Genomic DNA, 26,232 nt, shown 5'->3' with positions numbered 1-26,232 from the left:
GAGGACTGCTCCACAGGCTTTTGCATCTTAGTGCCAGCAGAAAGATGGCTTTAGGGACTGGGTGATGAGAGAAGTGCGGGGGATTGTGTTTCTCTTCCTAATGCAAGAATCATGCCTGCTCTGTCTCTCGTTACACTGCTGGGTGCTGCCAGTGCTCCAATGAGCCTCCCTGGGCACCCAGAGGGGGCCCAGCCTCTGCTGCAGCCTTCCAGGAGAGCTGCGGTGTACCTGCTTGTCCATCACAGCTGCTGGCATGTGTTGTTAATAGCCGGGTTCTTGCACTGTATCGGATCCCATTTAGAAACTTAATTTTCCTGAGAGAAACTGGTAATTCTGGAATTGAAATTCCAGATACACAGAGCGAAAATAAGTGTAAATCACCACGTGTTAGGGAAGAGATGAATTGCTGCCCAGTAAAGGGTGAGCCTCTCTCTGTGCCATGGAGATGACCACTGGGGCATGGAGATGACCACCTTTTTGGGCAAGGCAAAGGGCTCTGTCCTCCTCAGCCGTGCGGAGAAAACCAAGCGGCAGGCGAGGGGCGGGCGGGTTTCTTCTGGGGCCTCACTCCCGTGTTGACAGTGATTTGTGCAGTGGGGAGAGGCCAGCTCTGCTCTGAAACGCGAGCCCCGAATAAATAAATCATGGCCTTCCCTTGGCAACTCGACAGCACGGGCTCTGGCCCGTCCCGGGTGTGCGGGGAGGGCCTCCCACTGTCCAGGAGCTTTTAAGGGCAGGGTCTGCCCGCGGCCGGCTGAGGAGCCGCTTTGCAGGGCAGGGCACCATGGAGGGGAACACGCACCTCCTGCAGGTCATCCGCAAGATGCGCTCCCAAATCAACAGGCTGGAGAGGGAGAACAGGGCCCTGAGAGGAGAGCTGCGGGGCTGCGGCCAGAGAGCTGTGCCGGCAGCGGGAGGTGGGAACGGCGCTGCCATCGCCTTTGATGGGGAGGGAGCGGCTGCAGCCGCAGCATCCCCGCAGGGCCCGGCGCCGCTGGAGCAGACAGGTACCGAGCGGTGCGGGAGCAGACAGACAGACAGACAGGTACCGAGCGGTGCGGGAGCAGACAGACAGACAGACAGGTACCGAGCGGTGCGGGAGCAGACGGACAGACAGACAGACAGGTACCGAGCGGTGCGGGAGCAGACGGACAGACAGACAGACAGGTACCGAGCGGTGCGGGAGCAGGCAGACAGACAGACAGACAGGTACCGAGCGGTGCGGGAGCAGACAGACAGACAGGTACCGAGCAGCGAGCTGGGCTGGCCTCGGCCCCCCAGGCACTGCCCGAGCGGGAGGTGCCAGCCCGGCTGGGGCCGGCCCGTGGGCAATGGGCATGAGCTGCTGGATGCTGGCTGGCTAACTCCGTGGAAGCGGTCTGGCCTCTCTCTGGGCTTCTCAGGGTGCATCCCTGCCAGCTGAGCTTAGTGGAGTATTTTGCTGCTGCTCAAACAAAAGATTCAACTCAAAGTGTTCATTTTGCTTAAGCAGAATTTAACTTTCTGCTTTGGGTTTTCACAGGCGGGGACTCTCCTCCACATGTCTGTCCCCTTTCTGTTCCAGGCAGAAAAGGGCCAATGCTTGTAACTATGCCATAACCCCTCCTGCCTTATTACTCAAAGAGGAGATAAATGCTTTTTTTTACAAATTACAAATAATAACAAAGAATGATGTGTTGGCTGCGTACATCATGCCAGATGTGCAGTTTATTTTTGCAGATAATGCAGTATGTTCTTGCTGAGGCAGAGAGGGGTCAATATATAAGAATACATTCTCTTCACAATTTTATCAGAGGAGAAAAATGGAAATGTTCCTCAGTTATAGAAGTCTGGAGGAATTACTGAAGCAGGAATCAGAGCAAAATGTTGCTTGGTGAGAAGTATTGGAGAAATGGCCCCACAGGTTTTCATGGAGCCAAATCTGTGTGAAGGAATGAGAGGCTGACAAGCACGAGTGGATTTTTGTGCAGCCAGAGGGGTGCTGTGATGGAATAGTGGTTGTTGCCAATCCCACTGACCCAGTGGCCAGGTTACCAGCCTGAAGGCCTCAGGCAGGGGCTGCTGGTGGCTAGGAATGTCATCAGTTTGGGAACAGCTCCATGGGGCAAGGGGGAAAGCTGTGGAAAGTTTTTTCTAACCCTGTGGCTCTGCCTCTCAGCTTCACCACATACAAAATGTGTTTGAGCCCCGAAAAAGTGATTAAAAATAGAATGGTAGATCATTTGGGGTTGGAAGGAACCTTAAACGTCATCTAGTTCAAACACCCCTGCTATGGGTAGGGACACCTTTCACTAGACCAGGTTGCTCAAAGACTCATCCATCCTGTCCTTGAATGCTTCCAGGGATGTGGCATCCATAGCTTCCCTGTGTAACCTGTGCCAGTGTTTCACCTCCTGAAATCTCACGGCCTCTTTTAGCTTAAAACTGTTCCCCCTGGTTCTATCACTATTTGCCTGTGTAAAAAGTTGCTCTCCAAAAATACATTGAGGATATCTGAATTGTCATTACTATTAATAGTAGTATTATTAGTATTAGTATTGTTTTTATCTCTGCCTTTTTTCTCTGCTCCTCAGATACTACCATGACTGTGAGACGCTACCCCACTGTCTCCCCAGCTCCTGCTCCTTCCAGCACAAGGTCCCACGGGGCTGGCAGGAAGCCTCCAAGCAATGGGCTCCTGGAGGTGCCAGGCAGTGCCCAGCCACCAGCCCCTCCTGCTCCAGCACAGCTCAGCAGGGAAGAGGAGAAAGGGCTTGAAAAATCACCAGCCTGTTGTCTCTCCTACAGCCACTCCAGCAACATGAAGCTGTTTCAGGAGCATGTCTATAAGTGCCAGTAGGTTTGGTTTGCATTCACAGCACCACCTGCCTGGGCTGGTCACAGGTTTCATCCAATAAGAGATATGGACTTTGCTGTGGGGTTTAGTGTGTTATCAGCAGAACAATTGTTTGAATGTAGATGGGCCCTGAGCAGACTGGAGACCTCTTCTGAGGAAGCTGTGCTTCTCCTCCCCACACTGCATGAGGTTTGGCAGTGGTAGCAGGTTAAATTTGTTACAGAAAGGAGAGGCTGAGGGGGAGAGCAGAGTTGAAATCTTTGCTTTGTTAAAGCCAGGCAGAGTTTTGCAGATTGATGTGGTATCCTGACAAGCTAAGCTTGAAAGGGATTTTTAAACTTTGAACAAAAAGCACTGAAATACCAAGGAATTCTGCACTATGCCTTTAGAAGTGTGATTACTGTGGCCCATGGATTTAGATGTACCGTATCATATTTCCTCTGTAACTGAAGCATTACAAGTTAATGCTTTCAGCCTTGAAAAAAGTAGTCTCAGGACAGCTTGTAAACTAAGTGAAATGGCTGCTGGACCAGCCCTGAGTGTCTCTGCTCCTTGCTGAGAAGCCCTCCAGCACAGGACAACCACAGGTAGAACCAGCAGTAATGAGACTGTGATATGATAGCCCAGCCATATCCTTTTGCTGATATATCTACCTTGGCAATTCATGCTGATTCCTGGGTTTAGCCCAACCATGCTGTGCTCAAAAGAAAAATAATCCAAATGGCCTCAAAGCATGTGTTTGAGCAGGGAGAAGCCCAAGGCTCTGCTTGCCTGCCCTTGCATGTCCTGGGTCAGGACTCCAGCGGCCATCCCAGGGGCTGACACCTGCTGTGGGTTCTGTCACCTGTGTGGAGGTACCTGTGCACGGCACATCACAACAGCTTTTATTCTGTCCCCCTAAAGGGGCAGCCCAGCCCCTTGCACTCTCTGTGCAAAGCTGATTTTGGTCCCAGCTCCCCTCTGAGAGGCTGCGGGGAACAAGGTCAAGCTTTCAGAGGCACCTGGATTTTCTTGTAAGGACATTTCAGGGTCAGATGTTTTACAGCAGTTAGACACCTAAATTTAGTCCCTGGCAGGGAACCCGTATAGTTTTGCAAAGCAGCCTGGCCGTGTAAGTGTGGATTTCTGCGCATGCTGCACTGGGTGCAGGGCACTCCAGGCTCTCAGTGCATGAACACGTCAGGGCTGTGCCCTGGAGCCAGCTCACATGGAAAGTGTGCGTGGTAGGAGCACGGGCAGCGTGCAGGCATGGGATGGCAATGGCAAATACTGCTGCTTGCTCATGAGAGGAAAGAGCTTTCAAAGCAATCAAAATAGCAGCACAGATCTGTTACATCGAATGCCTGGGGACCTAGCGGGTGCCCCGTGGCCAAACGACAGCGCTGGTGATTTTATCGCTGTCATTAGAGCTGCTTTGTCAAGCTGAACAGTGACTCATGTGCACTCGCTGCTGGCTGCTTTAGGAGGAGAGTGGCTGTGGAAAGAGCTTTTCACCTAACCCCCCTCGGCAGGCTAGTTGATATCCTGAAGCACAAAGCTTTGTGTTTCTTACACCAAAAAACATTCAGTATCTTTTATGGTCTTTATGGTGGATGCTTCCATTATATACTCAAATGTCTGACACAGACACCAATCTTAGTTAGCTTTTCACTAGTAAGGTAATTTTTAGCAATTAGTTCAGCAAGCTTATTAAGCTTAATTTTTTACAAGGATGGCATTTTTGCTTTCCAGCATGCTGCTTCATGTCAGATTTTCCTATTCTTTGTTTACTGTAGCTTCCTCACATTTTGCTCCAAAGCTATAATCCTGTATGTGATATGAATATTTTTGCTTTAAAATTAACTCTGTAGAAGTATCATCTTGAATTTATATAGAGTGCAGTTGCATCCAAGTAATAAAAGCCCATTACTGCTAACAAATCATCTCTAATTTGCATGTCTAAAATATTTAAATTCATATATGCTAAAGTATTATTTCTACCAAGGGATTCCCACTGTGTTTGGTAAATGGAAAAAATCATTAAATATTTAAATACAGGATAAGAGAGGCTGAAAACTCTTTTCAGGGCTATTATACTAAAATTACTGAAGGGTCTCTGTGGGTGCACATGCACCCCCAGGGTTCTGTGAACACACAGCTTTGTACACACAGGTCGGGCATTGATAGGGAGATGTGAGACTCAGTGGAAAAAGGCAAATGCTTCCAGCAGAGAAGACCATGCTTGGTCCTTTGTGATGACCATGTGAATGCATGAAATCCTGCCTCCAGTAGGATGCAAGGGTTGAAAGCATTTACTTTTTGCTTTTTGCTAGTTGGGTTGGTATTTTGGTTTTTATTTATTTTTTTACTTTCTCCACATGTTTTATGCATTTGTAATCCTCATAATGATTTCTCACTTTTTCTTCAGGGGTAAAGTGAAGGCTGTGAGTTTCCTCTTACCAATGGATATGTCATCATTTGCTGAAAAGCAAGGTTCTCTCAAAAGCCCACAAAATCAGAGCACAAAACATCTAATGACCATCACTGAAAAGGATATGTGAGCTGGTGAATTTTTAAAGGCCCATTGATTCCTGAGATAAATTGACCTTTAGTGATAGCTGTGTGTCAGGTTCCTCTCCTGCAAAACGTTTTGGCAGGATGCCCACAGAGCATCACCCAGCCGTGTTTCAGGTCACTGGCCTGATGTTCAGCATGGAAATGGAAGCCACAACAAAGCCCAGACACTGTGATGTGACCACACAAAGCAAAGGTGCCTCTACAAAGTGCTTCTGTGCAATGTGTCTCAGACCCTTACCTCAGGACTGATGTGAACAGGGTGTTGAAGCTGGGTTTGGTGTGTTTTTCACAAAAAGCAGAAACTGTGTCAGCGCTTGAGTTTGCTGATTCCCTTGACAGAAAGGTGTCTGATGCAAATGACAAAAGAACTATCAAAGAGCCTGTGAGGTTTTCTGTGTCGGTAAAACTTCCAAGCTTCACTAATACAGCAAAGTTAAGGAGATGCTACAGGGTCAGTTAATGTTGCTCTGAATTTCTGCAAAGCCTGGCAATGAGTTTGTCCAAATGTCCATTTGGGGTTCACTTCTAACAGAGCACAGGGGAGAGTAAGTACTTATTGGTATGAAAACATGACTACAAATCTGCTTCTCACTTGTGCTCATCCAGCTGGAGACTAAAGGCTGGACACCAAGCCAAAACAGGAAGAATTGTGAATATCAGAATATTTTAGGAATGGCTTCTCAGCACAGCTCGGACCAAAAATTATTAGCAGAAATTCAGCAAGCAAGTGCAACATAACTGTGAGATAGAACTACAGATAGCTTGTAAAAAATGAGCAGTGCTTGTTAATCTACTCATGTAAGTGAAGACAACATTCCATGTTTATTTTGATTACAACTATTTATGGAATCAAAATACTGCACACTGCTATTTCTTTCTGTACAGGAAGCACTGATGATTGAATATTGTATAGAGAATACATGAATAGTAAATGTTTGTACAGATAACTTTAAGGAAGATTTTCATCTCATTGTCTACTCTTAAAGTCTTGAGTTTTCTAAGGTGGAAGCAGAGACTTAGTAGGAAAAAATCCCCTCTGGATTTTCCATGATGTTGTATACTTCTATGAAACTGTGTGTTTCTTTTTTCATTTTGAATTTCACCATAGATTTTATATTCAAGTATAGTTTTAATATATTCTCACCATTGAAAATAATTTCAATTTCACTGCTGTTTTATTTGTGTATTTTTATGTTCAGCTTGGACCCATACAGAGTTGCATTGTAACATCAGAAGTAATGAATTAATACAAATGAGGTTCCAGTTTGGAAAGTTTACTAAACAGCCCATTTTAGAAGGCTTTACAGGGAAATGCTTTATAAATATTTTAAGGAAAGCATCATTTGTGGGAATTAAACACTGCATATATGTTCAATTAAGCACCTAAATCCAGTTGTTTTCACTTAGGAAAGTAACAAAAGTCTTTGAGAAATCTTGCCCCAGACCTTTAAGGTACCCAGACTTTTACAGTTAAGGTGTTAACACCAGATTTAATGGGATTTGGGGATCCATATGCTTCAGAAAGCTTTCAAAAGTCTCAACTTTTAATTTTCCTAACCTCAGCTTCCATGAAGCAGTGCTGGGAATTCTCCCACCCTTTTTGTGTCAATTCACTCTAGATATGTGACTGACACAAAGACTGAGCACTTTTTTAGGCCAAGAGGAAAAAGAGAATAGAAAAGGTGGAAGGGAAAAGAGGGACAGGAATCAAAGTAGTCGTTGACAAATGGCAGTCAGTATATTAATGAAAAGATTTATTTTTGAATTATATTTCCGCAGTCTTTAGCAGTGCCTACAGATTTAAGAACACATGATGATGCACAGGCACATTCATTTTTAGAAGCAGTTGTGCAGATTTGACCCAGCTCTGCACCTCCAGGAGAACCAGATTGTAGCAGATGCCACAGAGAAACCACTGAGCACACTATTTTTACCACAGTACAGCATGAAGTACCTTACCATGGAGCACTTACTGGCAATTAAAACATTCCAATATTAAACACCCATAGATTTTTCAGTGCAAGAAGGGCAGGTTTAAGCAAAGCAAGTGTTAAAGGACAGAGAGATGCTGGCAGCAATTAAGCCATGGTTCTTTTCTTTCTTCTTCCCAAGATGATCCATACAAGTTCAGAGGAGTTCTGGGCTTCTGCCTAAAACTTTGTCTCATATCTATATTAAATCTCAGAATAGATACCAAACCCTATACACTGGTGGCCAGGCTGGTTTGACCATTTCCAACTGGAAATTCTCTTTTTCAGAGTGGTCAGTGATGTTCAGCCACACAGGTGTGGGACTGCAAGAGCACCAGAGACAGCAAGAGCTTCCCTGCTGCATTCACACTGGCCACTGAGAAATGTAAACTCCTGTGTCACACTTGTGCTTGGAACTAAAGAGGCTTTAGATGTCCACAGCCAAAAATGAGAGTCTTCCAATGCCATTTGTTAGGTGACATGTTCTCCATTCCATCAGCAAGATTAGTCCAGAGTACTGAAACACATCTCTAGGCTGGAGACACGAAAGTCTCGTCAGAGTTCCTTCTTAACTTCAATCACTGGGATAGTGCTGATTTAACTGTTACTTCACTTTTACATCATTGTGAGTGAGAGAAATTGGGTATTCTCATTCTTCAGGAAAGTTGTTAAAGCTGCGGTCATACTACAGAAGCACAAAGCCAGGAGCACTGGGATGATGGGGAGGAGCTACCAAGAGCAAAGGTGACATTTATGTTGTGTGTCTGAGGGCAGCAGAGTTTGAAATCTTGATACCCAGCCTAACAGTTATAACCCTTAGACACAGCATCAACATACAGTAGATCTCTCCCTTGCCAAAATAATGAACAATACTTAGATGACAAAATCCAAATAATTAAGTAAAGCTTTCCACTCATAAAATTTGACTCCCTGAATGGTGCTGCTCAGCTGTATGGTGAAAGGTCCTTTTGTTACAGGGTGTGCCTCCAACAGCATTTCAGTCAATCAGGAGTACAGTCCTGAGGGAATTTCCTGCTCAAACCCACTTACCATACTTTATTTCTCAGTGTAGTGGTCTCACAGCACACAAATGGATCTCTTCTGGATGAAGCTGTCAGAGGATGTGCTTCTGAGGTGCTCCAAAAGCTAACAGGTATTTATTGCCTGGGACCACACCTAGCAAACCCCCAGGAACTTCTCTTGCATGGAGAACAGCACCAATGGCTTCACTCTGTGCAGCCTCCTGTGCTGGTCTAATTGCACTAATTGTTCCTTTAGACTGAGCTCCTGGACTATGGAGCCCCTGTCTCAGAGACTTGAAAAAAAAATCTAACCAGGTGAAATTTCATCTGGCTGTACTATAAAGAGCAGGAGATGCCTTTCATCAGTCTTAGCTCTCTGTCTGGTGTTTAAAGAGCCTTGCTCTTGCTGCAGACACAGAGGTGGAAATGTGATGCTCCAGGCTGGTAGAGAAGAGTAACATTACCACCCTCTCCAGTGAGTTCTTACCCAGGGTGCACATTGGTCTCATGCCTGCATCCTTAGTCGATGAATCCACACCCAGAGGTAATAAATCAGTGTGCAGGGCACATCTTCTGTCAAAGTCACCCACCTATTCCAAGCTCCATTTATAGGAGTGAGAGCACAATTTATGATGCACCAAATTGTCTACAACCTTTATAACCATTGTAATTTTGCTCCTCTCTCTGAAATCCCTGACAAATGAGCTTCAATTTTTCTCTCCCATTTCTGATCAGGCATAATCTAAGAATATATCAGCATGGAAGTATTTCAGTTGAGCAGCCTCTGATACCAGGTAATGTTGATCTCTAATGCTGTTGTTTTCATTGCTGCTAGCAACATTAATTCCAGCACTGACAGTCTCCTTCTGCTGTCCTCAATCTTTTTTGTTGTTGTTGTTTAGCTGGGGTGAAAAAATGAAAAATAAACTTGAAACTCATTTGAAGGTCTCAAATAGGTTGTAGGCCTTGAACAGTCCTTCAGTGTTGTGACAAATCTGATGCTTTGTAACTCCACCATTTCCATGTCCTTCTATGCACAGTAGGTATGGCTGGTTCAGAGATCACAGATGCTCTTTTTTACCATTGGCTGCTACTGAGTACACGTTATTCTCTCTTCAGGATGCAAAAATACAGGTTGTTTTATATCTATTCTGCACTTCTACTTCATAATGCCTTTACCCAACAAAAGACATGTTAAGAAATGCAGCTGTTAGGGCAGTTAAAACACAGGTGGAACGCTGCTAACCTTACATGGGGAAGTTGCTGGCTGTGCTGGAGTCAAGACAGATGGTCACTTCAGGGAATGTTTCTTTTATGGCAAGTGCTCATTTGAGTAGGAATATTTCTAGCTGGATGAGTCACCTCTTTCCCGATTGCTGCATCAGATACCAACACATGATTTTTATACAAGGATATTCAAAGATGTGGCACAGGCTGAGAATGCATCTTCAAAGCAACCTGCAAGGGTTTCTTTCTCCACTGGGAGTATTATATGGCCCATGTAGATGGATTAAAAAAATTTTCCTCCACTGTTTTATTTTTACTGAAAACTGTGATGAAATGTCTCTTTTCTTTTTTTTTTTTTTTTTTACAAAATCATGTGGTATTCATATACAAAATAAGTCCCATAACAGCAAAATGCATAAAATCATAACAAAATTTCTCTGTTTAATGTAAAAGTAAGAAACCTAGAGTAAAGTGCAAAAATTAGAGCGAACATTTCTATTCTGTGGCTCTTCAGCAGCAGGTTTGACTCTTCCCTGGTTTGGAGGACGAGGACCATCATCTGCATGCTGGTTGCCATGGAGACTCCCATCACTTTTGGAATCACAAGTTTTGCCTGAAAGAAAACACTCCCGCAGTGTGAGTTTTTAAGGACCAGAGAGGTTTCTGTTTGTCAGCACAACACATACTAGACTAACCACCACATCTAAGCAGGTGGGAGGGAAGGCAGTAAAATATTTTCTAGTAATTAGCAACAACATATTTAGTCTGTATAAAATCCACAAAACACATAAATAGAACTACAAGACTTGCTGCATTAGATTAGGTTGTTATGGCATCAAATCTGTTATCTCTCAGTATCAGCTACTTCAAAGGAGAATGAACTTTGGTCACAAAACATAAGCATGGCAATAAATTCTTCTGATTCCTGCAGCAGACAGGACTGAGGTCTCTCTTGAGTTGGTAAGGCTCCCCCATAAGGCTTCTAGGAAAAGATGTGTGCATGAACAGTTCATGGGTCTGTCCCTGTCAAGAGCTGTCTAACGTTTATCCATTTGATCTGCACTCCCAGAAGGGCTTGGGGTTCTTTTTCACTAGTGCACAGTCAACACCTGGGATTGCTCCAAAGGTGAAATTTGTCTGGCCCTAAAGATTGTGCAGAAGGGTAATGTGTATATGCTGGAATGAATTTCTGGCTTGAGTAAAACTATGGTTATTCAGAAGATGAATATAAAGAACTTGCAAGATTAAGCCTCGGTTACTTCCTAGTTCTGTGGTCTTTGTGAGATGGCAACTAAAAAACTACCTGTTAAATCTCCAACTTTCATCTGATTTCTTCTTTTGAGGCTGTTTTGTGCATCTGGGGGGCCATCAACATACTTCATTGCAATAGCTGGGGTCTGGTCCTTCTTTTGCTGAGTCTGAGTAGCTGAAAGAACAACACAAAAGGACGTTTAATTGGATTGTATTAATGTTCGTTTGTTCAAGGAGGAAAATACATGTTGAGTTGACTCTACCTGGTTGATGAGAACTTGGTATAGTTTCAGTCTTGCCTTCTGGAAAGGACTGAACAGATTCATGGCCAGAATCCAAATCTTTCATTGGCTTTCCCATAATCTCATTTTCAGTTGCAGATTTATTTCTAATGAGGAAGTATGTGCGCATTTTCCCTTTTCCTTTTACTTCTATTTCTCCTCTTTCAGTAATCTCAAAATTCTTGTATTTTAGGCACCTAAAGTTTCAGAAGCAAAATGACACATGAAAGTTCAAGACAATTTAAAACTACTCGGATATTTTAAAAAAGCTGAGTGATCAAATCACAACAGTCTGGGGAAAAGAATCTCAATTTGTGAACAACTAAGGGTTTGTTTCAACTGTTTATTCAAGCCTGCTGTGCTGTCATAGCTTTATGCATACAGTCTGATCAAAAATTAATGGATCACATAGTCAAATACTTCAGTAGGGTGGAGGGTTCTTATTTACTGGTAAACAGAAATTAAGAAGTGAGGCAGCCAATATAAGCTAGACAGAATGATCCCCAGTCATTTCATCAGAGAAGGCAATCAGGTCCATCAAGCATGACTGACTAATTTATTTCACATCCAGACTTGCTATTTCCAATTGCCTTTTTCATGTGTCCAAAAAATGGCCATTTGATTTTCACTGGGACTGACAGAAGGCTGACCAGCCTACAGTTTCGCCATGTCCCCCTTGCCATTTTTCCATGCAGCTGTAGTTTTCTTCAGCTGCTACGGTGCTGACAGTCATGGCCTTCCAGAGCTGACAGCCAGCAGCTCTGCAGTGCCATCACCCAGCTCTCATTACCTCAGATCCCTTCTGCTCCCATGCATTCTGTAGATTGAGATGCCTCAGAAGACCCCTGCTCTGATCCTCTTCCAGTACTCATAGTTCACCTACTCCTTGAACCCTGACTCTTGCTGCAGGGACCTTGAAGTTCTCATCAGTGAAGACCAAAGCAGGAGAGGCCTTGAGTAACTCAGCCTTTCTTCAGGGCACTGTCACTAAATCACCTGCCACAGCAGGTCCATGTTTCTATTTATATTCTAACATTGCAGAAGCTCCTCTGACTGCCTTTGAACTTTGTTGCCCATTTCAATGCCAGCTGAGTTCTCATTTTCCCAGCATCATTCCTATGTGCCCAGACAATGTTGTTGTACTCCTTCCTTTGTAGTTTGTCTTTGCTTCCACTCGTGCATACAGATTTTATGCATACATAAAGTTCTTGAAAATGTAGTATTAATTTTTTACAAACATGAGTTTCTGGAAAGTAAATTACAGCATGAAGAGGATAACTCTTTATGCAGTTAATCCTTGATAAGTGTAAATAAAACTGTTTCACTACATATTATGGTGCTCAATCAGAGAGATTTTAAACCTTTTGTTATTAGATGTTCTAAATATTCTGTCTTTCTAGCAGCTACATTAATTTATCAGTATTTCCAAATAAGTTATCACAATTTTTTTTTAATATTTTGGTTTCTAGGATGGAGACTCTCAAACCTTTGCCTCTATATATAAGTATATTTGGAATAATTAGGAAAAAAATTAAAATTTACAAGCAGTGACCATCATTTACAAGCTGCTTAAATGAGTGACTAAGCACCATCTACACTGGAAGGTGCAGCTGCCAAGGCAGTGGATTTTAGCATGGAACTGAGCAGGTAGTTTCCATCAGTTACTCACTGATAGGCACTGGAGCTCAGGTGAATTTTGCTGGGCACGCCGTGGCTCTCCATACGGGAGGCGATATTCACCGTGTCTCCAAACAAGCAGTAACGAGGCATCTTTTCTCCAACAACCCCCGCCAAGACAGGACCTGTATGGATCCCAACTCGAATCTTTACAAAGACATAAAACACCCCCCAGAAACGTCACTTGTTATTTAACATCTTTCTGAAAGCTATCCAGCCACCAAAAACTTCATCTCAACACAACACTGGACACCAGTATGATATAAAATATCCGCAGGGAGAGGCTCTTCATGAAAACATGTCCACGTGGGCCTTGCCCAAAGCGGAGTCAGAAGCAGCTCTTTGAGGCTGTGAGCTATGAGCAATACATTAACCAGAAGCTCAGCACAAGAAGCAGAGAGACACACATGCACCTTTACATTAACTTACTTGGATAGGATTCCCAGAAACTGGGTTCTGTACTCCTTTGGCAGCCATTATCATGCCCAAGGCAAAATTAGCAACTCGCTCTGCGTGAGTGGGTACGGGCACAGGGACCCCACCTACCACCATGTAGGCATCTCCAATCGTCTCCACCTTCAATTGAGAGGGACAAGCACATCAGCATGCCAGGTGTACCTCACTCAGGTTAGTGTTTTGCTGTTCAGGGCTCTTACCTACACCAACTGCCCCTTTCTCTTAAAAGATGCTTCCAGTCACTGGAAAGCTTTAGCACACATGAGTTTCCTTGAGATGAAGATCTTTTCCTTCACTCCACACTAAAAATTTTCTCGCATTCAGTCCCTGCTCACTTGACCCACTTTAGATATCAGTGTGAGAGACCCTAAGGAGAAAGAGCTGCTGTGCAAGTGTCAGACTGTTTGCCTTCCTCTTACCCAGGGCAGACCTTGGTAAAGACATGCAGACATGCAAAGAGCTAGCCCAAAGCACAGCCTCCTGAGCCAGGAGGTTCCCTGACAGATGAGTGCTGTTAATTAGCCCTAATTCACAATTGGTGCTAAAAGTGTGTTTCTTATTTGAGAGAGATTTATTTTTTAAAAAGCCACAGTACAGCAAGGGAGCCCATTCACTGTTGATTATGATTAAGGGGTACACACAAAATTAAGGAACCTCCAGTCTCCAGGATGTCACAGAATACAGTGTGAGCTAAACAATTTGGGAGCATCCTTCCCTACAACCAGCTGTTTTCCCATAACAGCTGCAGCCTGTGAGACAAATGCTGAAGGGTTAGTCCTCCTTCAGGCATCCCATTTCCTTGAAATACACACTAAAGTATCTGACAAATACTTTGGATTTTGTTCCTGTACCAGAAATTTTGCTGTGAATAGAACAGACCTGTTTGAAACAGAGAATTCTTAAATGTATAAAATCCACTGTAAAAGCCTGTTAGACAGTAATGAAATTTTCCAAATTGCTCTTATGAGGCTTCACTGGCCCATTTATCATCAGTAAATAAGAGATCTTTTAGATTAGACTAATTGGCTTTCTTAAAAATTAACACCAATAGGAGAGTGGAAACATAATTTAATATTTGGGTTTGTTCATTAACACAATGACTTAAAACAGTTCAGCACATGAATCTCAAAGAATGTGTTCCTGTCCATGCCTTCTATCAGACAGCCAAACCCAGAGTGATGCCTGTAATTTTCTGTAACAAATTAAAAACAACTGTAAAAAGATACTAATGCAAACAGATACCCTAATTATTTTTCTGCCATAGTAGAAGATTTAATTTAACAAGATTTATTCATAACTTCAGATGTTTATAAGCTTGGGCCAAGTTTCTTTGATCAATGTCACTATTCATTTCTTTCCTAATTCCCTGCAATAGTAATCTCATCCTTGCTCTCTGTACCCCAGTAACTTCCTTCAATATTAATAGGAGTTATATACAGGCTTCAAAAGGAGATATTATAGTGACAGATCATTTACTTATGACGGATGATTTAGACAGAATATGATGCTAATTTATCCTGAAATCTGTGGGCCATATCCTGGATGCTTCAATTATTGAATACAGATTCCTTGCCAAGGAAGAAATGCTTCTGATTTCCCAGTACAATTTATTGTGCAATGAACTGCAAGCCTTGCCTGAGCAAGGAATGAACGAGATTTGGATTTCACCCTTTACTATTTCTGCCTTCCTAAATATTTAATGAGCTGGGGACAGACAGAAACTTAGGAACTGCTCTTCAGCACATCAAATCTGGTACCTCTAGAAGTGTTAATAACATTACTATTATAGGCCAGCCAGGGCTCTGATCTTCCAGTACAGTTTGGAGACCACATGTACAATCTAGCTGATGCTCTGTGGGGGTTAGCAGGAGATGATACTATTTCTGAAAATCTCTGCAAAATAAGTCTATCTGTTGTCTGGGTATTGTTTATAACATTATTTCTTACCAAAAGACACAATGACATAGTGACCTATTCAGAAGAGGTTCAAATAAAAGAACTAGGCAAATTATTCATGTTGGACAGGCATTTGAGAAAGGAGGGAGAGAGAGATATATAAAAGAAGAGCCATTCTGGTATTAGCATTGTGGGAAGAGACTTTAGCCTATGATAGAAGTTGTGTTCTTGTCCAATAATTTCCACTTCTCGCTCTTTTTCAGTTTGTGTGGCCACTACAACAAGGTAATATTTTATGGTTTAATCAAGAATCATGCTGTGGTAAAGAGGATTTAGGTACATTTAAAAACAAAACAAAACAAACAAAAAACCAACCAACAAAAAAAAGAAAAAAAACAGCAAAAATTTCTGCAGCCTTTTTTGATCAGTACCTACCTTGTACACATCATGCACTGTGGTCAGTCTGTCAAACCTCAGGTACATTGAATTTAACATGAGAACTATTTGAATAGGCTCACACTGGGCACAAATGTTGGTAAAGGTCACCACATCACTGAACAATATAGTGCACTCCTTGAACTCTCCTGTGGGCAGAAAGAACAGTGGTATTTGTAATGGCTGGACAACCACAGCATCTGTTTGAGACTTGTTTGAAAAGATCATTCTATGGCCTCTCAGTTGTAATAATCATACAGTGTGCTGAGATGAAGGAGAGGTGTCAATGAGCGTATCAAATATAAGAATAATTGCACGTCTCTAACAACCCAAAAATCTGAATATACCATATAAAGGATACAATTAGCTCGTTATCCCTAATTTCATATACGAGCTCACTAAGGGGATTTTAAGCATATTATTGCTACCCTTAATAACAATGGGAATCATCATCATCCTACATTTATAGATAGCATAGAGGTACTAAGAGAATTTTCTAGCAAAGTCCACTTTCTTTATTCCCTTCACTTCTGAGCCCTCATTCTCCTGTGTGCCAAAGTTAAAACCAAAATCTCAGATTATTGCTGAAACACTGAATTTTGTTCACTGAATGGGCAGCTATTACCACCTTTCACCACCTAAGGAACAATTCTGGCAAAGAGCTTCCAAAGCTTTCTTTGAAAGAATAGCCTAATTTTTATTATCAGCAAAATTAAGGGTCTGTGATCGTCCTCCTACACATGGATGTCCCCAGGTAGAGAATGGACTCCAGGGCAGTGGCAAAGGGGCTGTGCCAGCACCCCAATCTCCCTATCACCACCTCCTGTTGCACAAATCACACATCCCAAATGCATCCTGTTCATTCACCTGCCTCAACTCGCTTCCCCTCTTTCAGCTGGTTGGCCACGTGCTGGGGAAGCATGGCATAAAGCAGAGCTTCAGTCTTCTTCTTCTCTTCCTCCAGGTGCTTCGACAGGATCCGCAGCTCCTCCTTCTTCCTCTCCAGCTGGTTTGAGAGCTCCATCTCTGCCAGTCGCTGCTGATTGAGGAGAATCAAATCCCTGGTCACGTCGTGAGGGGCGATGTCTGCAATGTGCATCTGCCGCTCCTCCAGCTCATGCAAAGTGCGAAGCAGAGGTGAGCAGAGGTAGAGCATGCACTGCAGGGACTCCATCCACATCATCTGGCCTGTGTGGAACAAGTGTTGGCAAGGGTTTCAGCAGTGTGGCCTTTCACAGGGTGCTCAGCATTACTGCTGTTAATCTTAGGCAGAGTTCTAAGGAACTTCTGCCTTAAATTTCCTAGGAAATAAATTGCTGTGATCATCCACTTCAGTGGATGTGAGTAGTAGTAGTGAGTCAAGTTCAGTGGGTTTCTGTAGGGTCTGGATGATCACAGGAATTTATTTCCTAGGAATTCAAGGTGAACTTGTACAGAGGAGCCACACTAGGCAAACAACCAAATTTTGGAGCCCAAGAAGCAGTCACTCCCTCATTGCAGGTACTGGACAGAGCCCAACTATGATTCAAGTCCCTCCTCCTCGTGAGGAACCCCAGCACTCTCAACATCTCTCCTCTCCTTTCCCTCCTCTCTGCATTTTCCCCTCCTCTCCTCCTAGCTCTTGAGCTATTCCCAAAGCCAGTCAGTCAGAATCATGCACAGGGGAACTGAGACTCACAGTGATTAAGCAAAACATTTGAAGCTTAATTTCACAGTGCATAGTTTGTGTCCCAGTAAAGTCAATGGCACTTTCCTCACTGGAAATAGCAGCTTTTAGTTGCTATCATAATCTAAATAAGCAGGTACAAAAATGCCTGAAAGGTAAAAGGGATTATTGGTGGGGGATCTAGCTTTTTGGGTTTTGGTTGAGGTTTGATTACGATTCTAATTATTATTAGTAGTATTAGTGACTTGCTCTGTAAGTAGCAAAACAGCAATCTAGGAATTCCTGTTTCTTTCTTTCTCCCTCACCTCATTCCCAGTGCTACTGGATGAAGAGCTTTAAAACTAAGAGGGTTGAAACATGATAAATACATGTGAATTAACCCCTAGAGCATAAGAGAAAGTACAGTTGTACCCATGAGCAGTCAAAGTTCCTTGTTTTGGTAGCATTACTTTTTTCAAGGTGTCCCTAGACCTTGACATTTTTTCTGAATCTCAGGAAAACAAGATTTGACACTCATTACGTAAAGGTGAAAGGAGACAAGAGAAAATTAGGTCACATTAAAAGAGAATAGAAGAACTGAAGCACAGAACAATTAAACAAAATGTCATTATAGTTAATTACACCAAGCAGAGGATCATCTCATATTCAGTCCTCTCACTAAAAATAAAGCAAATACAGTATCTTTATTGCTGAGATAATTTTAACTGGTAAATTCTTACGTGTCTTTGGGGGGGTTTGTGAAGACAGAAATTGGAACTTGAAAATGTGCTACAAAAAATAAAAGCACAGAGAACAAATCTATTTTTAATCACATTTGAAACCCAGCCAGTAGCAAATAACTCCCCTCAAAGGCATAAATTAAGAACAAGTCATGTATTCACATGTGGGTTTTGCAGCATCAGAAAACCACCATATTTCTAAGTCTTTCAAAAAGGAGCAGAGTTGTTGTTTCTGACTGAAAGCCTTCAAAATCTGGTGAGGTGACAGCAGAATTTGTGTACAAGCATCTACTGTTTCTCTAAACAGAACCATCTAATCTCCTCACTGCCCAAAGGCTATTTATAGGACTCGAGTGAGGTCAGGAGTGCACCTCAGTGTAATTCCTGATTTAATATGAGCACTTATACTATTGAAAACAGTGAAGTACCTCTTAGCTCTAGCATTGGTCGTTCTTTCCATGACTCAGGCATCATCTCTCTTCTAGTCTGGAAAACAAATTGGCTGTTGATGAATTTCTGAATGCTGGAGATGGTGAAGGGTACTTCTGGGTGAACGATCCTGAAGTACTGATCCAAGCAGATGCCCATGGTCTGAAGGCCAGGTACAATCTTTTGAATGCTCACTCCAGCTTGCTTCACTTTGAGCTTAAAAAGAAAATATGGACCAGTGTTACAATCCATGTCCCTTTGGGTTCAGGCCAAGCTACATCTGATCACTGTTCATACATTTCCCCACATTTACCCTTTCTAGAGCACATGACTTATTTCTGAGCAAAGTTTCTCCCTCATCAGTGTAGCACTACACAGCTCTGAATGCATGCCCTTCATAGCAAGACAAAGTCCCAAGAAATGAATGTTGTTATTACAAAGTTCCTTCCTGTCAATTGTGAAAAACCCCCAAAACCACCTGCTATTATCCCTGCTTGCATTTGTGTAGGCCTCACAAACAGCCTTACAGGTAGCTGCAGGAGAAAATTAGAGATACCAGAGTGTCTTGTATTTCAAAATGAAAACAACTGTGGCATAAAATGCCTTGACAAATATTAATTTTCTAATAGATGCCATGGGTTACTTTCTCTTAATGAAGTGTAAAGGTTTAGTAATTTTCCTTTACTCTGCTGACCATACGTGAGCTCCTAAATTCTGCAGAAATGTTCTTCTCTGCTTGTCATCAGTTATTGAAGCTCTGACTTGGCTACCAGTAACAGGTGTAGGACTTTTCCTCTTTGCACACTAGTAATTTTATTAAATTATGCATACTGGCCTTCTTGAAAGGTTTAAGACTGCATTTTGGCTGATGTGGGCAGTGGCATGAAGCAGATTATGTGCTCTGGAATCTCGATCAGCACGACACCAAAACATTCCCTGAGGGGAATGTACTCAGCCTTCTTCTGCTGTCCTATCCTCAGCTTCTCCTTTCTTTGCTCCTGTCTTAAGCCAATGTTCTCTCCACAGAGTTTGGAGCAAGAGGACCTGTAGCTTGTGGGAACCCAGGCAGGCTGGGAACCAGCCAAGGGCAGCCCTGAAGGGGCTGCAGGGTATGTGTGCACAGGAGAGGAGACTCAGTCCTGCCCCAGAAGATAGAGATTTTTGGGTCCCAGTGGGGCTGCACACTGCCTGATTCAGTCAGTAGCTGGGAGCAGACTCAGGAAAGCACAAAGCCTCAGCTGCCAGCAAAGCCCTCAAAGCCCTGGGATGGGTTAGCAAGTGGGAGGACAGGGGGGAACATCCTTTAAACTGCAAAGCCAGTTTAAAGGATGGGACATGTCTCTGGTATATCCAGGGACAGGAAGGTGACCAGAAACCAGAAGAATTCTGCTCACTGTTTGGTAACAGATAGACTGCTGCAATAAACCTTGCTGGCATATCTGCAGCTGTTTCAGACATGGTGAACTCGATAAATGCAAAGGAGATTCCTATCTTCAGTGATATGGAGCATGTCTCTGTACAGAGTATTTCTGCAAATCCTGTAACTCAGTGTAGACTGCACACAGAGCACACGAAGCAGGGAACTGTAGGACAGTCAAAACAGAGAGAAAGTACTAGGAGGTTTATGCAAACTAAGGGCCCTGACCAGAAGCTTGTCCTACCTCTTTGTCAAAAACCATATGAAAAGGAAGTCCATTGCAAAACGTTTTTGTATCAATCCAGAGGCTCTTGGGATAAACAGGATCAAATCCTCTCAGGAGCTTACCTGTGGTGAGATAAATGTGTAGTTTTTAAATCAGGCTGCTCGTCATAAAACCAATCAACATTACCTAGTATCACTTGGTGAGACAGGACCCTTTATCATAGTGAGTGAAGACAAAAGCAAACAGTGTGTGGGCCCAGAAATGTGCACACATCTGTGCTAAATGCTCTGCAGTGTAACCCACGGCTGATTAGCAACTGCTGTGAGTTGGCTGGGTGCTTAAAACTTAAGTACACCAAAAACACAGAGCACTAAATGTATGAAATTACATGGAAAAAATAAGAATAGATGAACAACTGTAGATGTTACTTCTCTATGAATCCGCATATGCCATAGCAATATAACACAGCTCCATCCCACAAAAATATGCACACAAGTGGATTTAATACATTTTTCCAGCTACTAAGGAACACTTAGCAAGTAAGATCCTAACTTAAAAATTCCTTCCATTTTATAAACATATATAAACATCTAATACATAGAGGTAAGAACCGGGATTACTAGATTAGCAGTAGACTTTTGGTAGTGGAGGATTTAATTTGGCTTTCAAAATTTACTACAGTTGATAATTTTGGAAAGAAGTAGTATCTACCAACTTAAAAAACCACACTTTTAAATTCAGCATCTTATACGAAGTGACATGAGAATGAATTCATCACACAATGGCATTTTATAGAAGAACAATTTTCAGATGAAAGCCCTGTTTAAGAGACAAAAGTGACAGGTCATATTCCATTTAAGTATCTGTCATTACTAAGCATGCTTATTATCTGCAATTTTTCTTTGATCAGCAATGTCAAACTGAAAGAAACGTAACCAGAAACATTTTGAAAAGTTGCAGAGGAAATATAAATGGTAACTTAAAAATCGATGGGTGGGTGGGGATAGGGAGGCTTACTGACTTTCTAACTGAAGAGACTCAGAAATGATGACGAGCTCCCTCTGAATGATCTCTCACCTTTTCCTAATGTGATTATTCCTCTTAATGTTCTCCAGTGACTCTTCTTAACAGGACAAACAGAGTTCCCTCTGTCTCCAGTTGCATTCTTGGCTTTTTCGAGGTCCTGTTGAAATAAATCCGAAGGGAAATTTCTAGGGTGTTTTTATTTTAAACATATTTTAGTAATGTGGTGATAATGAATATTAAAATACCTCTTTATTCAGTTGGTTCTCAATTTGTTTTTCAGAGTCAACAAGACATTGAGATGAGGAAGAAAATTCATTTCTTTCCTTGGATGGAAAGAGAGGGTTTTGAGTGACAAGAAAAACAATATGTTCTTTTTTCCCAGTTCTTTCTTCTTCTTCTTCTGTTTGATTGACTATTTTCATTGAAATCTCAATGTTAAAAAAATCCAGGGCTGCTGCACCAATGATTCCTGAGCGGGAAACAAAAGACAAGAACAAAACCTTTTCAATTCCCGTTTTAGAGGGCCCACAGTGGAATTTCACTGTTTCAGAAATCACTTTTCCAAAGGACTCTGGAAGAAGAAAGCAACACCTGCCATTCTTGCTACCGTTGCCATGATGAGAATATGTACATAGGAGGTCAGCTTTAAAGTTACTGCTGCTTTTGCCTTGGCTGAAGACAAATGCTGATTTTCACTAGGAACAGCTCAGCAGGATATCTGAAGAATGTGTTCAAGTAGTCATAGAGCAATAATATGAATTTCCATCAACCAAAAGAGTGCAGGGAGTCTAAAAAGATTCTGCTTTACAATCTATTTCAGTCATTGAAGAATATTATATTTTGAAAGGAAGGAAATATCTTTCATGCAGATGCACAATCAGTTCTCTCATTTCTGGTTATGTTTTAGGCAAAAGACTGGACATCAAAATGACATCAAAAGCTCTTCCTGAAATTCAAAATAATTCTGTGCTTTCAATATCGAATAAGTTTTGACAAAGGGGGATGTTTTGATGAACTTCTAAATTCAGCATAATTTATGAAAGAAAGGAACATGATCATCTCTTACAGACCTATAGCTCTCTAATGCAGCTCTGGAGATTGTGGAAAATGCTGGTAAAAGATTCAGTTTGGAGCAAGGTTCAGTAGGAGTTTTACAGACTGGATGTTCTACTGGGTGGATGAATGACTTCAACTCAACTAGAATTTCTACTTCACTGTAATTTAAAAAGCAGGAGTCATTGAAAATTAATAAACAGACACAATACACACCATAACCTTATTTTTTGTTCCAGGGAGGGAGTTCTGTATAGCAAGAATGGACATTTATGGCCTGGCTTGTCATACAATAAATTTTGATGAGCTACTGGGAGCTAGGAGTGATCAGGCAGTAGGGGAATACTGAGTTCAGGTGTCTGGGCACCGAACTCTACCAGGCTTCAATTCCATGGCCAGGCCTCATCTAAAAAAAATATATTGAACTCTGATTGCATCTGCAAATTTATGATTAGTCTGTACATACATTGCATTGATATGTACTCTGCATTTAGTCTCATTACCTGGCACAATATGACACAGACCTCTTCTGTCTGAATAGTAATGTAAATGCATTGACCCATCTTCATTCTTTTCTACTCTAAAAGATGGTGCATTCATCTCCTGAGGAAATAAAACAAACAAAACCAAGACCTTAGTATCTTTTTTCTGAAGAAGTCTACAAATGAATTCCACTTATACAAAATCATCTCATGCCTTAATAACATGAACTGTAATACAAATAAATTGAAAACCAGAAAATTAAATATTCTCACCTGAGAAGAAAAATATGCTATGCATTAGAACCAATGTAGTAAATAATGCCTAATGTTGAGGACTAGTGAAAACCAAACATTTTTAGAAATTGTCCTAACATTTGGAGTAATCTGTTTCAGAACACAGCAGAAGAGAAGATGCTCTGGTGATTTTTTCCATTATTTATTCACACCTATGAGATGCTGTTCCTTGTGTTAGGAACTCTGGCAGAGTGCATCCACACCTGCTCAGCAGTTGCTACTCGGACTTGCCTGGTAAGAAAGGGACAGGTAGCTGTGCAAGGCATCCAGGTTCTCTATGAACTCGTAGAGATTTCCACCCAGTGTCCTCAGCATGTGGTCATAGCCTGAGCGCTTACAGAATTCAAAGAAATACTTTCCAAACTCCCTCAGAACAATGTCAGCAGGAACACCTGGCAAAAATAAAGATACCTTAAGGAGTAAGAAGGTTTGGAATTTCTTGCAATGTTGTCAGGTGGATTATAATTGAAGGCAGAAAATTTGCAGTGTAGGGAAGGCATTGCCAAGAGCACAAGGGACAAAACCTGGGCTGCAGTCTCAGGCTTGACCCAGGATGATCCATTTTTGAGGCATGCCAACACATACCTAATACTTTGCAGGCTTTGTCGACAAGCTGCATTGTGATCTCATCTTTGTAAACCTCAAAAGTCAAGAAAGAATCCTGGACTCCAGCCTGCAGCCTACAACAGAGAAGACAATATTCTTGTCTCAGCAGTGCTGTACATACAACATGCCTGGGTGACCCAACTGGCATTCCTTGAGTACTGTTTGCTGTGAATACACTCCTTAACCTCCCTCAAGTGTTACATATTACTTCACCTAATGGTGTAAATTTAATATTAAATTGCTTTAAATTAATTAAATTGCTTTAACATGGCTGAGTGGTGGTGTCCACCTCACCATTTGTGCTATTTCACATTATGGTATTACAGTAAGTTCCTTCAAGGATTAAGACATTATACTGCAGGGCGCTAGAGCAAGTGGAGTTTATCTTCTGGTCTATCAGTTTGCTGTTCAATGTGGCCACAATATCAAGCTCTTGGGGCTCCCCAAACCTGCTGTTTTCTTTTTATATTGGCTTCAATGGATGATAATATATGGTGGATGATTATATGGCATCTGAGTATCATCTGTTTTTCTTGGAAATACCATATAGGCCATAAAAACAAGACAAAACCAGAGGTGATACAAGGCCAGATCGAACGGGACTTTGAGCATCCTGGTCTGGTGGAAGGTTCCCTGCTCACAGCAGGGGGATTGGAACCGGATGGTCTATGATGCTATGATTTAGCTGCTCTTCTGAGTACTGGAATTAAACTGACTTTATATTAAGGATGACATCTTTTCAGCATAATTACTTCTTGATATTGTCACAGTGAGCCAGGGAGTCTATTGCAAAATTGTGTATAAGACTAAATGTCATCTTTAATTATCTGATATGACAAATTAATTGGGACAAATTAGTATCAGAGGATGAAGTGTTACAAGGCAAACTCTTGCTTTTGCCGTGTTAGTTACTCCTAATAATTAGTTGAGCTACGCATCAGCTACCATTTACCAATAAGAAATTATATCCTCTGCTGCTGAATTCCTGAGCACTTTCTTTCAATGCACTACATTTATTGGGAACACATTACCTTAATTTTTCCCATGTTTCTTCACCATACTTTTCAACCACCAAAGACTTCAGGCACGTGTTTATAAATCCATACTGCAAAAAGCAAATATATGAACATGGAAAAGATGGTTTTTCAAACACTGCCCCAACACATCACCTTTTTGTATTTCAGATTCCTCTGCTAATTTTATATTGCAAGAAAAAAAGTAATGATGCTTGACGGCCTAAAGAGAAAGTAATAATGTTGGGCAGCCATTGTATCTCTCAGTGAGCACAGGAGCGTTTCGCAAGCGTTCAGCACGAGAGAGCGAGCAGCCAGCGGTGTTCTGCAGGGCAGCAGCCGAGCCAGGGCGGGCCGGTGCCCGGTGCGGTGTCTGCGGCCGGAGCTGGGCACAGCAGCCCCGCATGGCCCTGCAGCCCCGCATGGCACAGCAGCCCCGCATGGCACAGCAGTCCCGCATGGTACAACAACCCCGCACTGTCCCTGCAGCCCCGCACTGTCCCTGCAGCCCCGCATGGCACAGCAGCCCCGCATGGCACAGCAGCCCCGCACTGTCCCTGCAGCCCCGCACTGGCGCTGCCGCAGCCGCCGTCACTCGGCCGAGCCGCGGCCGCTGCGCTTCTGCCTCAGCCGTGCCGGAGCTGCTCCGGGGACCGGGGGAACGCTGACCGGGCGGCCCGAGCGGGGCTCTCGGGGCGGCAGCAGCTCAGGGGCGGCGCGCTCCGAATGCCCCGAAACTGCGGGTCAGCGCCCTGCCCCGGCACGGCGGCAGCAGCCGCTCGGCCCCGGCTCTCGGGATGGGAGCCAGCGGCAGGGGCTGCCTGTCTGTCTGTCTGTCTGTCCGTCCGTCCCCGGCAGGGGCTGTCTGTCTGTCCGTCCGTCCCCGGCAGGGGCTGTCTGTCTGTCTGTCCGTCTGTCCCCGGCAGGGGCTGCCGGTCTGTCTGTCTGTCTGTCTGTCCGTCCGTCCCCGGCAGGGGCTGTCTGTCTGTCTGTCCGTCCTCGGCAGGGGCTGCCCGTCTGTCTGTCTGTCCGTCCGTCCCCGGCAGGGGCTGCCTGTCTGTCCCCGGCCGCAGCTGTTTGTCCGTGACAGGAGCTACCTGTCTGCCTATCTGTCCCCAGCAGGAGCTACCTGTCTATCTGTCGGTCCCGGGCAGGAGCTGTCTGTCTGTCTGTCTGTCTGTCTGTCTGTCTGTCTGTCTGTCCCGGCCCGCCGCCCCGCTCACCATCCTGCCGCTGCCGCCGGTCCCGCCGCGCCGCCCGCTGCCGGCCCGGGGGGCGGCGGCCCGGCCAGGCCCGGCCCCGCCGCGCTCGCCCGCGGCGGTGGCTCCCGGTGGCCCTGGTGCCCCGGAGGCCCCCGCTGGCTCCCGGTGGCCCCGGTAGCCCCTGTGGCCGCGGGCACGGACGAGCCGCCGGCGCTCGGAGCGGCCCCGAGCGGAGCGGTCCCGGGCGCCCTCCGCGCCCGCCGCGGGCTCGGCTGCTCTCCGCAGAAGAGGCGCGTTCCCCGCAGCTGCGGCTGTGTCGGGAATTCCGAGTGCTGCCGAGGAGCATCCCGGGGCCACGGCATCGCGGGCACGACGGCAGCTCACGGCAGGTCCCCGGTTCCCACTGCTGGAGCCCGGGCAGGACGTGGCGCGGTCAGTCCCGGCTGGACACAGCCGGGCACGGCCGGGATCATCGGGTCCGACCTCCGGAGG

The 26,232-nt window shown here is 43.9% G+C and overlaps 2 protein-coding genes across 2 annotated transcripts; one reads left to right on the top strand and one right to left on the bottom strand.

The window, feature by feature from the left end:
- Positions 1 to 601: 601 nt before the first annotated feature.
- CCDC195 (coiled-coil domain containing 195) lies at positions 602 to 6,530 on the top strand. Its single transcript, XM_058844028.1, has 3 exons — positions 602 to 1,007; positions 2,574 to 2,835; positions 5,244 to 6,530. The coding sequence occupies exons 1-3, from the start codon at positions 785 to 787 to the stop codon at positions 5,374 to 5,376; spliced, it is 618 nt and encodes a 205-aa protein (XP_058700011.1). The 5' UTR covers positions 602 to 784; the 3' UTR covers positions 5,377 to 6,530.
- A 615-nt stretch (positions 6,531 to 7,145) lies between these two features.
- LOC131581827 (guanylate cyclase soluble subunit beta-2-like) lies at positions 7,146 to 25,880 on the bottom strand. Its single transcript, XM_058844515.1, has 16 exons — positions 25,762 to 25,880; positions 24,557 to 24,630; positions 23,505 to 23,599; positions 23,151 to 23,311; positions 22,647 to 22,746; positions 21,336 to 21,559; positions 21,142 to 21,247; positions 20,083 to 20,186; positions 18,421 to 18,637; positions 16,475 to 16,795; positions 15,608 to 15,756; positions 13,250 to 13,396; positions 12,813 to 12,967; positions 11,126 to 11,340; positions 10,915 to 11,037; positions 7,146 to 10,224 (listed from the first exon to the last, which is right to left on the bottom strand). The coding sequence occupies exons 1-16, from the start codon at positions 25,762 to 25,764 to the stop codon at positions 10,073 to 10,075; spliced, it is 2,346 nt and encodes a 781-aa protein (XP_058700498.1). The 5' UTR covers positions 25,765 to 25,880; the 3' UTR covers positions 7,146 to 10,072.
- Positions 25,881 to 26,232: the final 352 nt, after the last annotated feature.

Source organism: Poecile atricapillus, chromosome 8 (assembly GCF_030490865.1).
Source record: "Poecile atricapillus isolate bPoeAtr1 chromosome 8, bPoeAtr1.hap1, whole genome shotgun sequence".
Taxonomy (NCBI): domain Eukaryota; kingdom Metazoa; phylum Chordata; class Aves; order Passeriformes; family Paridae; genus Poecile; species Poecile atricapillus.
Note: the sequence above shows the minus strand (reverse complement) of the source record. Positions and strands in the feature narration are given on the sequence as shown.

Bases quoted from the DNA above. Each gene is read 5' to 3' on its own strand.
- CCDC195 (XM_058844028.1), top strand. From the start codon at position 785: ATGGAGGGGAACACGCACCTCCTGCAGGTCATCCGCAAGATGCGCTCC. The intron at 1,008-2,573 runs GTACCGAGCGGT...TCTGCTCCTCAG, and splicing joins GGCGCCGCTGGAGCAGACAG to ATACTACCATGACTGTGAGA. The intron at 2,836-5,243 runs GTAGGTTTGGTT...CTTTTTCTTCAG, and splicing joins GAGCATGTCTATAAGTGCCA to GGGTAAAGTGAAGGCTGTGA.
- LOC131581827 (XM_058844515.1), bottom strand. The intron at 21,248-21,335 runs GTATTTTAATAT...TTATTTCAACAG, and splicing joins AGAACCAACTGAATAAAGAG to GACCTCGAAAAAGCCAAGAA. The intron at 11,038-11,125 runs GTAGAGTCAACT...TTGTTCTTTCAG, and splicing joins ACCAAGTTCTCATCAACCAG to CTACTCAGACTCAGCAAAAG.